Source organism: Panthera onca, chromosome D4 (genome assembly GCF_046562875.1).
Source record: "Panthera onca isolate mPanOnc1 chromosome D4, mPanOnc1 haplotype 2, whole genome shotgun sequence".
Classification (NCBI taxonomy): Eukaryota; Metazoa; Chordata; class Mammalia; order Carnivora; family Felidae; genus Panthera; species Panthera onca.
In genome coordinates this window covers 92,704,466-92,717,509 of record NC_138351.1, presented here as the reverse complement: position 1 = coordinate 92,717,509, position 13,044 = coordinate 92,704,466, and the positions used below count along the sequence as shown (strand labels likewise).

Here is a 13,044-nt window from a genome sequence, read left to right as displayed (position 1 = left end):
GACCTTGTCTAGGACCTGGGCAGGTAGAGGGGAACAGAGACCCCCCTCCCCCGGTGGTGCCCAGACAGAGAGACAGACACACGTGGTTAGTGGTCAGTAGGTGCCGAGCTGGGATTGGAACCCACGTCTGTCCGCCCACGGGGCTGGCCACCCGCACCTTCGGATGCTGGCCGCAGCCGCCGGGGACCTGGGTTCCCTCCGCTGGGGCCGGCTGCAAGCTCAGATGTCAGACCCAGGACCAGCCCCTGTGGCAAAGGTTGTGGGGAGACCCCGAGTGCCACCTTGCCTGTGCCCGGAGCAGCTTGTTTGGGTTTGGTCAGCACCTGGGGCTGCCCCTGAAACTGCATGATGCCCCCTACCCTCCCCCTGCCCACCCCCAAACTGGCCCCTGCCGTCTCTGGCCAGTAAGCAGGATGAGGCGAACCCCTGGCGGACCCTGGGCAGCCGGGAGTCTGGGCTTGATCGCGCCTCCTGCGGTCCTGCTCGGCACCTGAGGAGATGCCCGAGGGAGCGGCTGGGGAGCCCGCCCTGCAGGGCTCAGAACGGACCCCGGGTCCTTACGTCCTGCTCACCCCGGAACTCGCTGTCGGTTAGGGAGCCGGGGCCCCCCCTGCTATTGAAGACCCTCCCGAGCAGGGTTCGGGGCACGCAGAGTTTGGAGGGCACGAGGCCGGCTTTGCTGGCCGTGCGGTGAGCGCGGGAGTGGCACCACCTGGCCCACCGTGCCACGTGCGCTCGGCAGGTTGCTTGGTCTGTCTGAGCCTCACTTTCCTACCCGTCAGATGGCACGGGCCCCTCCGCCACGGCGGTCGTGAGGATAGGAGGGAGAGGAGAAGTGAGCTGTCGCGGCCAAAGCGCAGGTGCCAGGCCGCTGGTCTTGAGAGTGAGCCGCGGGGGCCCCTCCCAGGGCTGGGCACGGTGGGGCGCTGGGGGAGTCTGCCTTGCCGGAGGCTGTCAGCAGCGCACGGACCGGTTCTGACTGAGAGCCGCACAGCCTCCGGGGACGCAGCGAGAGCTGGAATTGTCACGGAGCACAGCCTGGGAGCATCTCCGTTCCCTCCGGGACATAGGGCTGCCTGGGGAGGTGACATCGCCTGAGGTGGTGGTGAGGGGCTGATGCCTGGCCCCGGGGTGGGGTGGGGGGGAGACAGTCCCCAGGGAGGACACGGCACCACTCTTTGTCACCTACAGAGTGACCAGGCGGGGGGTGGGGGGACAGGCTGAATTTGTCTCACGTGGCCCAAGGGGCACAGTAGGGTGAAAGAAGGAAGGAAGTGGGAAAGACAGATTTGGGCTCTGCTATGGAAAAAGCTCTGCTTTAGAGGAGGCTGTCCAGGAGTGGAGTGAACGGCCCCGATAGAGGGTGAGCTCCCCATCGCCGCCAAGGCACCGAGCCGGGTCCGGTGGCACCCGGCCAAAAAGGCGGAGTCGGGGCCCTGCCGAATGGCCCCCCGCCACCACCTCCCGTAGGCTCTGTCGGAGTCAAAGCTCGTGACTGTGGCAACTACTCTCAAAATCCCATTTGGCAGAGGAGTGCCGAGGCCAGACGGGGTGGTGGTGAGGTTACAAACCCGCTGGGGCTCGTGGTGTCTGTGCTGACGTCCTTGAGTGTCCTCTGCGCACAGCAGGGGTCCCTGGGCACCCTGTGCTTGGCTGCGAAGGGCCGTCACAGCAGATCTCCTGCCTCCCGAGCTAGCTCCGTTACAGAGTCCCTTTCTTTCAAAATGCTCTTTGGGGCAGCAGAAATACAGGGAATGTGGACTCTTAGCCTGAGCTTGAGCCCAGCTGTGGTTTCAGACCGTCCCTTGGCACTTCTGGGGGGTGGGCTGGGGGGGGCGGGGCCGGCGGACCCTGAGCCTCGTCCTCTGCTGGCGCAACACGCCAATCTGTGTTTTGTGCCCTGGGGTGCCCTGCTTGTTGTTGTTGTTGTTGTTTTTTAAATTAATGTTTATTTCTATTTGAGAGAGAGACAGAGACAGAGTGTGAGCAGGGGAGAGGCAGACACAGAATTGGAAGCAGGCCCCAGGCTCGGAGCTGATAGCACAGAGCCCGACGCGGGGCTTGAACTCATAAGCTATGAGATCGTGACCTGAGTCAGAGTCGGACGCTTGACCGACTGAGCCCCCCCTCCCCCGCCAGGCGCCCCCTTGCTCGCTTTTGCTTAAAGGGAAGGCCTCGTGTATGAGGTTTCAAAAGCACTGTGTCCGAGACTGATGTCACGAAGAAGATTGCTACCTTGACTCTCCCGGCATCTCGGGGAGGTTCCCAACTTGAGGGTGACCAAGCCGAGGCCTGGAGACTCTGATAGTGTTCACGTGACCCTGCCTTGACGAGGGAGAGACTGAGCTGGGTCTTGAACCCCAGTCTCTTTTGATCAGGACCTGCTGTGTTTCCGCTCAACGGTGAGGACTGAACGGACAGTCGGGCATTTGGCGAGGGTCTGTGAGTCCCCAGCCCTGGACCTCCCTGGGCCCCAGAGCTGGTGTCTCTGGAGGCCTGGAACATTCCAAGCAGACCTGGCCAGGAAGGCAGCCTCCCCTCAGAGAAGGCTAAAGACGACACAGCCCAGTGCTGGCACGGAGGAGTCCTTTATGGAAAGAAGAAAAAAATCCCCACGTAGGGCTGCTTCCCGGGCGGTTCCGTTCCATCCCGGCTGGGGCTTGGGGAGGTGGGAGCTTACAGACACACGCCGCCAGAAAGGGAGAGTGAGGTGGCTGGGGCTCTCCGTCAATGGGGAAATTGATTTCCTCCTGGGGCACTGGCAGCCCCGTTGAAGAGGGTTCCATTATCTCCATCATTCAGGGAGGCTGGGTACCTCCCCCCCTCACACACACACGTGCGCGCGTGCGCACGCACACACACACACACACCTCAGCAACAACAAACCCTAACTCCACGTGGGCCTTCACTGATGCTAACAAGTCTCCCTGAGTCATCCTGCCTCCTTGGCAGGGACCCACCCACTGTTCAGTGGATTTGGCCATGTGCCAACACAGTGCCAGATGCAGGGGTGCAGGGGTGCAGGGACATGCGTAGAAAGACCAGAGGGGTAGAAGATGGGAGTGGGGTCAGGGAATTAGCAACATTGGGTGAGGGCTGGCCCTTTACACATCATCCCCCTGATGGGATTTGTAGAGTACCGGGGAGGCAAGGAAGATAAACACACAGAGTGGGGATTAAAGAAAGTTGGAGAGAGTTGGATAAGGACTGAGACATGCCACAGGAGAGCAGGGAGGGTCTGAAGATCTAATATAACATCTGGGGGTGCTGGCAAGGGCTCGAATGGTTAGTTTTCAAACATATCCATCCATCTACCCACCCACCCACCCACCCACCCATCTATCCATGTTTCCATCTACCCACCAAACTCTCCATCCATCCGTCCGTCCGTCCGTCTGTCCATCCATCCAATCATCCAGCCAGCCATCCAGCCATCCACCCATAACCTGCCCACCCATCTATCCATCCATCCATCTAACCATCCACCCACCCACCCACCCACCCACCCTCCTATTTACCCATAGGGGTGGGTGTGGAGGTGGGGGTGCAGAGAGAAGTCAGACCCTGAGACGTGTGGGCAGGGAGAGACTTCAGATCCACAAAACTGTCCTCACTGGGCTCTGCCACTGTTCGGTAAGCTGGTTACTGTCGTTATCCTCAGTTTAAACCAGGAAGCTCTGAGAGGTAGCTGCCTTGCCCGTGGTCACATGGCCCATCTGCCGGTCCCCAAGGGGTTCGCTTGTGACTCACAGGCTCTCCCCTTGTCCTGAACCAGGAGTCATGTCTACCTACGCCATGTGCGTTCGCTATGATGGCATCGAGGTGGATGACAGCTACTGTGACGCTCTGACCCGTCCTGAGCCCGTCCAGGAGTTCTGCGCGGGGAGGGAGTGCCAGCCCAGGTACCTGCCACCCAGCGCCCCGGGCACTGCGGGGGGCAGCCGGGGCTCTGCTTCGACTCTGCCCAGGGGAGCGACGGGAGCTGGCTAGCATCCTGCTCCTTCCGTGGGCGCTGTGGTGGGCAGGGCCTCAGGACCTGTGGGGTGGGGGTGCCTGCCAGGCTCTCTGCCACGGGCCACACGTGGCTGCCGAATTTCAGCCAACGTCTCCCACTGCAGATCCTGGAGCCACCCTGTGCATCACTCATCATTGGCCCCCACCCCCAGGCACACAGGAGTTTTATAAACCAAAATGGTTATTCCCGAAATTCCAAGCCGCCTGGCTGTCCCTGGGATGTGGGGGGAGGCCCTGTCTTTCTGGTCCCCACCCAGGCCTCCTGTCCCGCTTCGCAAACAGTCAGAAACTGACAGAAACTGAGCCCTAAGCGTGTCCTTTTCCAAGTCATGACCACGGCGGGAGCTGACGCAGGGTCCCCGGACTGGGGGGGGCGGGTGGGGAGGAGGAGGAGGCTACACAGTTCTACTCTTCTGGCTCCCTGCACATTTGCTCCCTTCTGAGAAGCTGGTTGTGTGGTTCTTGGGGCCTGTCCTTCCCCTGGGAGCCCCCTTTGTGTGTGTGTGTGTGTGGGGGGGGTACTGCACAGGCTCTGGGACGCTGAGGCATGATCCCAAAGTAGGAGAAGGAAGGAGGGGGGCACTTTGGGAGGAAGGAACAGCGTGGGCAAGGGAGCAAGGCCAGGACGTGGCTCTTGAAGTGACTGGAAAGCCAGGTGTCCCGCCTGGAGGTGGGAGCAGGTGGAGGCCACACGGGTTCCTAGGCAGGCGGGCCAAGCACATACCCGGGGCACCAGCAGGGCATCGGCGCCCCTCCTCGGGTGTCTCCCGGGGGGGGGGGGGGGGGGCGCTCAGGGTCACCTAGACAGCAGCTTCCCCCCCAGGGGGCCTCACCAGCTCTCTGGCTGGCTTGGCCCCGCGTGATTTTGGACCTGGGTGAAGACGTGCATTCTCGGGGTCGGGCGTGGGGTTGCATGGGGTCCCGGAAGGAAGGTGGGGGGTCTCTGAAAGCCGGCCCCTCCCGAGGCAGGTGGGAGACCAGCAGCTGGAGCGAGTGCTCCCGCACCTGCGGCGAGGGCTACCAGTTCCGCATCGTGCGCTGCTGGAAGATGCTGTCCCCCGGCTTCGACAGCTCTGTGTACAGCGACCTGTGCGAGGCGGCCGAGGCCGTGCGGCCCGAGGAGCGCAAGACGTGCCGCAACCCGGCCTGCGGGCCCCAGTGGGAGATGTCCGAGTGGTCGGAGGTGAGCGCATGCGCGGCCGGGCGCTCGGGCCCGTGCGCGCGGGCTGCGCAGTCCTGACCCCGCCCTCGCCCGCCCGCTCACAGTGCACGGCCAAGTGCGGGGAGCGCAGCGTGGTGACCAGGGACATCCGCTGCTCGGAAGACGAGAAGCTGTGTGACCCCAACACCAGGCCCGTGGGGGAGAAGGACTGCACAGGCCCCCCCTGCGACCGCCAGTGGACTGTCTCCGACTGGGGCCCGGTGAGGGGAGGGCCGTGGGGGGGGGGGGGGCACGCGGAGGGGTGGCCGGTGCCCAGTGGCCGCGGGGCCGCCTCACGCCCCCGCCGTTCTAGAGGGAGGGATGTAGGGTTAGATCGGCGAACCAGCCGTTCTCCCGGTCACGTGAGGAGTCATAGCCTGTATCCAAAACCGAGTGGCGACTTCGGGGTCCCTTTTTATGACCTCCCCGTGTGTCTGTCTGTGTGTCCGTCTGTCTCTCGGCTGTGCTCACCAGCGCTCCCCCTCCCCCCTCCCGCCCCGGTACTGGGCGCACAGATGACCTTTTTAGGTATTTTAGGTGTGCTTTTGTGTGTCTGTTTTCCACCGAGCGCGTAATATTTCTGTAATTAGAACAGAAAATGTTATTTAAAAAGTGGTTGCCATGGCAGCCGCTCCCTCCCCCACACCGCCTGGGGAGCCGGTCCTCTCTGGGAGTGACAGCAGGGGAGGGGGGTGCACTGGGAGAGGGTTTCCGCCCCTAACCCCCCCTCCCCGCCCCCCCTTCCCCCCTGCAGTGCAGCGGGAGCTGTGGGCAGGGCCGAATGATCCGACACGTGTACTGCAAGACCAGTGACGGCCGGGTGGTGCCCGAGTCTCAGTGCCAGATGGAGAGCAAGCCGCTGGCCATCCATCCCTGTGGGGACAAGAACTGCCCCGCCCACTGGCTGGCCCAGGACTGGGAGCGGGTGAGTGCCCCCAGCCGCAGCAGGGCTCCCCTCTGGAGGGCTCTGGGCTGAGAGCCAAGTGGCCAGGTTGGCGGATTGGCCAAACGAGGAATTAATTGCAAAATATGATGGCACAATTCACTGAAACTTAATTTGAAATGGAAAAAGCCAAAAAGGTAAGAAAAACCCTTAACACCTGCCAGATCTAAATAGGCAAGTACCTGATGATGCAGAATTGGTCTTGTGTCCTCGGCCCTCTCCCAGCCCCCACTTTATGGCAAACGGGGGCCGGGGGCACTCGGGCCTCACAGACTCTTGGCCCCTGGGTCTTGGGCAGACGTTTGTTCTCATGACCACCTCGTCTGCCCCCCCCACCCCCGCCGGTCACAGTCACCAACTTGCCTTTTCAGACGGGTCGTTCTCAGCCAGTTGCTTCAGGTAGATCACCATTAGCCGAGCCGTCTTGGGACAAATTGTCACGAACCGTTGTGTTTCCAAACAGATGGTTTTCCGTGAAACGGCTTTTGATCAAATGTGTTTGGGGCCAAAGGGTTATCGACCAAAGAGTTCTCAGCCAATCTGCCATTGACCTAAACGTTTTCACCCCATCGTTACTGACCGAGCCATATCCCCGGAGTCGCGGAGTCACGTGCACGGTGTCCTGGTCCTCCTGGCCTCTGGCCTCTGACCCGGCCCCGTCTGTCCCCCGGTCTCAGTGTAACACCACCTGCGGCCGAGGTGTGAAGAAGAGGCTGGTGTTGTGCATGGAGCTGGCCAACGGGAGGCCACAGACGCGCAGCGGCCCCGAGTGCGGGCTGGCCAAGAAGCCCCCTGAGGAGAGCACGTGCTTCGAGAGACCCTGCTTCAAGTGGTACACCAGCCCCTGGTCGGAGGTGAGCGCCCGGCTGGCCCCTCGGGGCCACGTGAGGCCGGAACCTGAGTCCTGGTCCCGCCTCGGTACCTCGAGCCCTGCCCCAGACGCGCCCCACCGCCACCTCTGTTGCCTCCTCCGTGTGTCCTTAGTACCCGTGCCCCCACCCCCGTGCCCCTCGTGCCCTCTCCACCTGGTGATGCCATCAGTTTTCAAGAGGTGGCGGAGGGGGAGGCCCAGAGTGGTCTTTGAGCATCACTGAGCGGGGAGGGGGTAGAGAACAGGAGCCCCGGGGCCTCTGTCGCCGTGGCCAGGCTGTGTGCTCCGGGGTCTCCGGTGCCTCTGGCCTCGGTGTCCTCATGGGCCAGCTCTGAGCACTGAGGGGGATGACGCAGGGGTGTCACAGGCGGTGGGGAGCCCTGTACGTTGCACCGTGGTGTTGTCTCAGACACACGCACGCGAGGCTTCCATGGTCTTGGATGGTGGAAGGCACATCCCCAAACCTTAGAGTTCAAGGTGAAGATTCTTAGAGTCGGTAAGACAGGGGTGAGTCTGGGGATTCCGTGAGTGTTGCCCCGACTCAGAGGGTGATGGGCCGGGACCTCTGCACCCCCCGCCCCCACCCGGGCTCAGGGATCTCAGCAGAGAGACTCAAGGTGGTATCTGGATGCAAACCTCGTCCTAGATGGGGCCTACTGGCACCCAGGCTCGTTCAAGAGCGAAAACACACATTTCCCCATTCTGTGTCATCCACAAAAGGACCCACCGGGGAGAAGGAGGGAGACTGGGGGCGGGGCGGGGGCTTCCAGACGAGGCGTGGGCAGAGCCAGCGCCTGAAGGATAAAGAGTAGGTTTCTGGAGGGGCCAGGAGGGTCTAGTGGCTACGGGGAGCAGAGTGAGTCATGTCTGGGGGCAGAGCCCGGCAGGGAGTGGGGGAGGACGTCAGGTGGGGCCGAGAGGCCGGTGAAGTTCGCCTGGGGCTCCAGGCCCCCAGGAGCCACGCCAGCACGGCGCTTTGGAAGGTACTTCCTGCTTCAGAAGATGGGGGCCAGGAGCTACCGGGTGCAGGTGCTGGGCTGGGTGCTGGGTGCCGAGCCCTGGAAGGGGGGAGAGCCACAGAGAGGGAGCAGACCCTGCCCCCCAAACAGCCTGAGGGCATTGGGATAGGGACACCCGTATTGCGCTGATGACGGAGGGTGGGCAGGGGGGCGGTGACCGGCACAGGTGGACCACGGTGGGTGTGTGGAGCTCTGGCGTTCTGTCCCTGTGGCTGCCCCTCCCTGGGATACGGGCTCAGTAAGAGCTCATTCCTCCCAGCTGTTCTACCCCCTCCCCAGGGCCGGAGGGTCCCCTCCGGGGGCACGCGGAGGCTCCTCGGAGCGGCCGCCCGCGGTCGATGGTCCTGTGTGCTCCGTGCCAAGCTGGCCGCCTCTTGCCTCCAGACTGGGCCAGCCCCCCATGCTGGGAGCGGGTGGGTGGTCCCCTGTTAAGTCTTACTCAGTTAAATGGGAGGGTGGGTCCAGGGCCGGGGCCTCCCACCCCTACCCCGCCTCAGGGACCCAGGGCTCAGGTCCCAGAGGCGCCTGGGTGACGTGGGGTCACCCACGTTGGAGGGGGGTGGCAAGAGGGAGCCACCGCCTGCAGGATCTTGGCAAGAAGACGACGGGGCAGCCGGGGTCAGCAGATGTCCCTGGTGCTTGGGTAGCTCATCGGGGTTTTCCAAGGGGAACATCTGGACGAGGGAGCCTCAGGCGGGAGTGTGGCTTTGGAAGATAGGTTTAATTGGCCGGCAACACAGTTTTTCACTGGAGAGGGAAACCAGCGCTCTCCCTCTGCCACGGCCCCGTGTGTCCTGAGGGTCCGTCTCACAGGCCCCGGGGAGGCTGGAAGCGAAGGACGCACCCAGGGACAGTGGGGAGGGGAGGGGCCGCCCCTTCCCTGGGCACCTGCTGGAGCTGCGCGGCCCTGGGTGGGGATGGGACCCGGCAGCCTGGTGGGAGGGGTGCGGTCGCCCCTCCTTGGGGCCGGAACCCTCCGCGGCCAGGTGGGGGCTCCGGCCATGCTGTCTCTCCCATCAGTGCACCAAGACCTGCGGGGTGGGCGTGCGGATGAGGGACGTCAAGTGCTACCAGGGGACTGACATCGTCCGTGGCTGCGACCCGCTGGTGAAGCCTGTCGGCAGGCAGGCCTGTGACCTGCTGCCCTGCCCCACGGAGCCCCCAGGTGAGGAGGCGGGGGGCCGACAAGGCGGGCAGAGCCAGGGGCCAAGGGGACCAGGAAGACCGAGCGGCTACGGCCACCGAGGCCTGGCGGGGGGCGGAGGCTCCTCCTGGGATGGTGGAACCCGGCTGGGAGGTGAGGGTGGGGAGGGCGGCAGGTGAGGCCTGACTGGGGCCGGGGGTCCCCAGGAGCCACACCAACACCTGTATCTGGCTTCAGGAGGTGGGGCCGACCGGGCGGGGACCGGGAGTCCGGGGTGACTCAGCCTGAGCCGGGCACATGGGAGGCGGGGGTGGCCGGGCCTGACGTGGGGCCTTGGCGCCTGGAGGAGGGGCGGGGGTGCTAGAGTTCTGTAGAGGGGACCCCTGTGGGCCTCCTGGGAAGGTTCGGGCCTCCAGGGGTGAGGTCAAGGACTCCTCCAAACCCTGGCCCTGGGCATAACGCTTGCTGTGCGCAGATCAGACCCCTCGGGGGGATAGCGTGGCGTCCTGGGGAGGGCTGGGGGCAGGGGTGGCAGAGTAGCAGGGCTGGAGGGCCCGACGCGGGTGGGAGGCCCATTGCCCCTGGAAACGGGCACGTAGGGGCCACCTATCCACGGGTGCTGCCAGCGGGGGCCACCCCCGAGGTGGTGGGGCCGGGGGGTCCTGTCGAGTTTCCACCCCTTGGCCACCGGTGATGCCCTCCTCCCCCCCCCCTCCCCCCCCCCCCCCCCCCCCCCGCCGTGTCCCTTCCCCAGATGACAGCTGCCAGGACCAGCCAGGCACCAACTGTGCCCTGGCCATCAAGGTGAACCTCTGTGGCCACTGGTACTACAGCAAGGCGTGCTGCCGCTCCTGCAGACCTCCTCACTCCTAGCCACCCCCGCCGCCCCCCAGAGACCTGAGCGCTCGGCCCTGGGGGCCCCCCAGCCACTGGGGCCCCTCTGCGGACACCCTTCCCGCAGGGCACCCGGGCTGTGAAGACGTGACACTGAGCCTCTGCTCTCCCCTGGGGAAGGAGAGCCCCCCCGCCCCCACGAGCGCGCCCCGGGCCCCTGCCCCTGCCCGGGAAGGTGTCTTAGGGCTGCAAGGACGGTCGTGTTTGTGGGTCCCACCGGCCAGCCCCCAGCTCCACCCAAGGGGCCTGGGAATGTCCTCTCTCCCTCCAGGGCCGTGGGGTCGAGGACCGGGGCTGGGGCGGCGGGGAGATCCAGGTGCTGCCTCGGACCCGGATCCTGTTCGGGTGTGCCCCTTCCAGAGGAATTGTATCTCGCAAGTAGCATCCACTTGCCTCGTTCTATGAAGCTCTCGCGCACGGAGGGACCCGCTGCACTTTACGCCCCGGGAGGAGGCACTCTTTCTCACGGCACACTAGGATATGGTCGTCAGCCAGTGCTCCTGTATGTTAATAAAGTGGTCGTATTTATGGCGGCATCGTGGGCTCCCAGTGGCTCTGGCGGGAGGTGTGCGGTGGCCGTCGGGCTCCGGGAGCCAGGCTGTCCCGCCCTCGAGTCCGGGAAGACCGGCTGAGGCCTGGGTCCGGGACCGGGCTAGGGGCCTAGGACCGAGCAGCAGTGCCTCCCTGAGGAGGGGACGGTCGGGGAAGCAGAGGTGGGGTGCCTGCAGGGGTGACGGGGGTCAGGAGGCATCGGGACCTGGATGTGTTCTCAGAACCGAGCCGGTCTCCCGCCTACTGACCGAAGTGGAACCTAGGGAGGGGGCTGGGGGGCTGGAGGAATTGTACGACCTGAGCCTTGGGAGAAAAGGCTGGCCTTGAGATGTCTAGGGGAGAAACAGGAAATGAGGCAGGGGCGGGGGTGGGCCCCAGATTGGGAGCTCGGGAAATATCATCCATCGTTACTGTTCCTGAACCTCCTAGAAGGGCTAGTTAATCTGCACTTGGGTGGGGGGTGTGCGGGGCCACTGGAGGGCTTCCTGGGGGAGGTGGTGTTTAGGCTGGTCCAGCAGCAGGAGTGGTTCTCCAGCATGAAAGAAGGGGAAGCAGCCAGCACGGAGTCTCCAGGGAGAGGGTGGGGATGGGGAAGATGCTGAAAACCTGCTCTGGCCTCAGCTGGGGGCGGGGGGAGGAGGACCAGGGTGTCCGCCCAGCTCGGGAAGCAAGACTGCCATGGGCTGAGGGTGCCACGGGGATCGTCTTCTTCGGGGACACGTAGCAGGGCGACGGGCGGCTGCCAGAGCAGGGCCCGGCACCCAGCGCTCAGGGCAGCATTGAGGGTGCTGCTCAGTGACGAAGGTCACTGAGGCCCTGGGATGGGCTTGCGTGAGGTCCCCAGCCCCAGGAGAGGGGAGTCACAGTAATCCAGGGGTCTGGGCCCTCCCCGATGCACCCTGCTGCTGTGCCCTGTGGTCACCCTTGCCCCCGGTCCTCCTTTCGGACCACACTCGGCACTTCCTGTGTGCCAGGCTCTGCCTCCAGTGCTCTATCAGCCCTGCTTCACGAACCTCCCAAGAGCCCCTGAAGCGGGCGTCGTTATCACCCCCCCGCCCCATGCTGATGGCCAACACGGGCCCAGGGCCAAGGCCATCAGACACTGGTCCCAGGTGACTCAGCCAGTCACCCCCACCCCGCTCTAAAGGAGCTCAGAGTTTAGGCCAGCGGCTCCCAGACTTGGCAGACAGACACGGCACCCTAGACGTGGCGTGCCTAGACCCACGCCCCCAGATGGGAGAGGAAAGGCAGACCCTGCCTGGCACTGGGCAGGACGGGGTCCCCTCCCGGAAAGTCCCGGGCAGAGGTCGGGCTGGCTTGGAATTGCAGGCAGACCGAAGGCGGTGGCGGTGGTGGTGCTGGAGAGGAGTTTTATTGGCTTTCTCTTTCCTCGGGGAGCACGCAGCCCCCCGCGGGTCCCCACAGTGCAGCTGCATGAACTCACAGGGATGGGTGTTCACCTCATTTTAAGTGGATCTACGAATCGATACAGAGGACAGAGACCAGGGAAGGAAACAGGAAACCGGAACAGAACAGCCACAGGAAGTGCCGCCTCCTGGTGCTCGCCCCCCACCCCAGCCCACCCCCCCAAGCAGATGCGCAAAACAAACTCATGGGGTTCCACAAAGGAGGAGAGCTTGGGCTGCAGGGAAGCTGGGGGTGGATTCCATTAGCGTGTCCCAAACTGAGGCTGGAGGTGAACGGAAGGAGAAAGAGAGAAAGCTGAAAACAGTAAGCCCTCCCTAACGCTGCTCACGTCCAGACGACTCTGGGGCATTCAGCAAGAGGCAGGTGCTCGGGCTGTCCTCGGCTCAGGGGCCCTCAGAGGCTGCTTTGTCTTTTAGGAAGGTGGCTTCGCCGAGGAGCCTGGCAGACAGCAGCTACCCTGCCTCTGGGGCCCTGCTGTGCAGGAGGAGATCTCGCCCCTGGCCGGTGGGGGAGCTGCGTTCCCCGTGCCCCTGGTCACTTCCCTGGGGTGACCACTGAGCATCACTTCCCCAGCAGAGGGAGGGCGCTAGAGAGGGGCTCCCAGGGAGACCTCGGCCCTGCTGGGAGCTTGGCGGAGAGTGGGCTCAGTTGAGGTCGGACGTGGAGCGAGAGCGGGATCCGGGGCCCTGCTCCCCGATCCTCCTGAGAAACGGGGCGGCTGGGAGAGTTCGGGTCGGTCTCCCCTGGGACCAGAGCTCGAAGGGCTCTGGATGCTGAGGCCCAGCGGGTGGGAGGGCCTGTCGCAGGCCTCATGGGGAGCAAGTGGGTCTGTTAGGTCCTGCTCCCCGCCCTGTGCACCCCACCACACCTGGACTTCGGAACGGGGTGCCTGTTTCAGTGCGGGTGCTCCCACAGCAGGTGGTTGGCTCGTGGCCTCCTCTACCCTCTGTGCCTCCCTCTTTCACCAAAAAGCCAGTT

At 64.2% G+C, this 13,044-nt stretch overlaps 1 protein-coding gene and 1 long non-coding RNA gene across 3 annotated transcripts in view; one reads left to right on the top strand and one right to left on the bottom strand.

Annotated features, from left to right (window-relative positions):
- The window catches only part of ADAMTSL2 (ADAMTS like 2), a 34,827-nt gene extending 24,205 nt beyond the window's left edge, over positions 1 to 10,622 (top strand). For both annotated transcript variants that reach the window (XM_078436263.2, XM_078436264.2), the window contains exons 14-20: positions 3,776 to 3,902; positions 4,984 to 5,197; positions 5,281 to 5,436; positions 5,970 to 6,140; positions 6,836 to 7,012; positions 9,069 to 9,213; positions 9,947 to 10,622. In XM_078436263.2, the coding sequence (XP_078292389.1) occupies positions 3,776 to 3,902; positions 4,984 to 5,197; positions 5,281 to 5,436; positions 5,970 to 6,140; positions 6,836 to 7,012; positions 9,069 to 9,213; positions 9,947 to 10,065 (1,109 nt within the window). In that variant the 3' untranslated portion in view covers positions 10,066 to 10,622. The remainder of the gene's footprint in view (positions 1 to 3,775; positions 3,903 to 4,983; positions 5,198 to 5,280; positions 5,437 to 5,969; positions 6,141 to 6,835; positions 7,013 to 9,068; positions 9,214 to 9,946) is intronic.
- On the bottom strand, positions 6,531 to 10,592 carry LOC144614102 (uncharacterized). Its single transcript, XR_013551624.1, has 3 exons — positions 10,480 to 10,592; positions 6,739 to 6,846; positions 6,531 to 6,640 (listed from the first exon to the last, which is right to left on the bottom strand). It is a non-coding gene; the product is annotated as an uncharacterized LOC144614102 (long non-coding RNA).
- Positions 10,623 to 13,044: the final 2,422 nt, after the last annotated feature.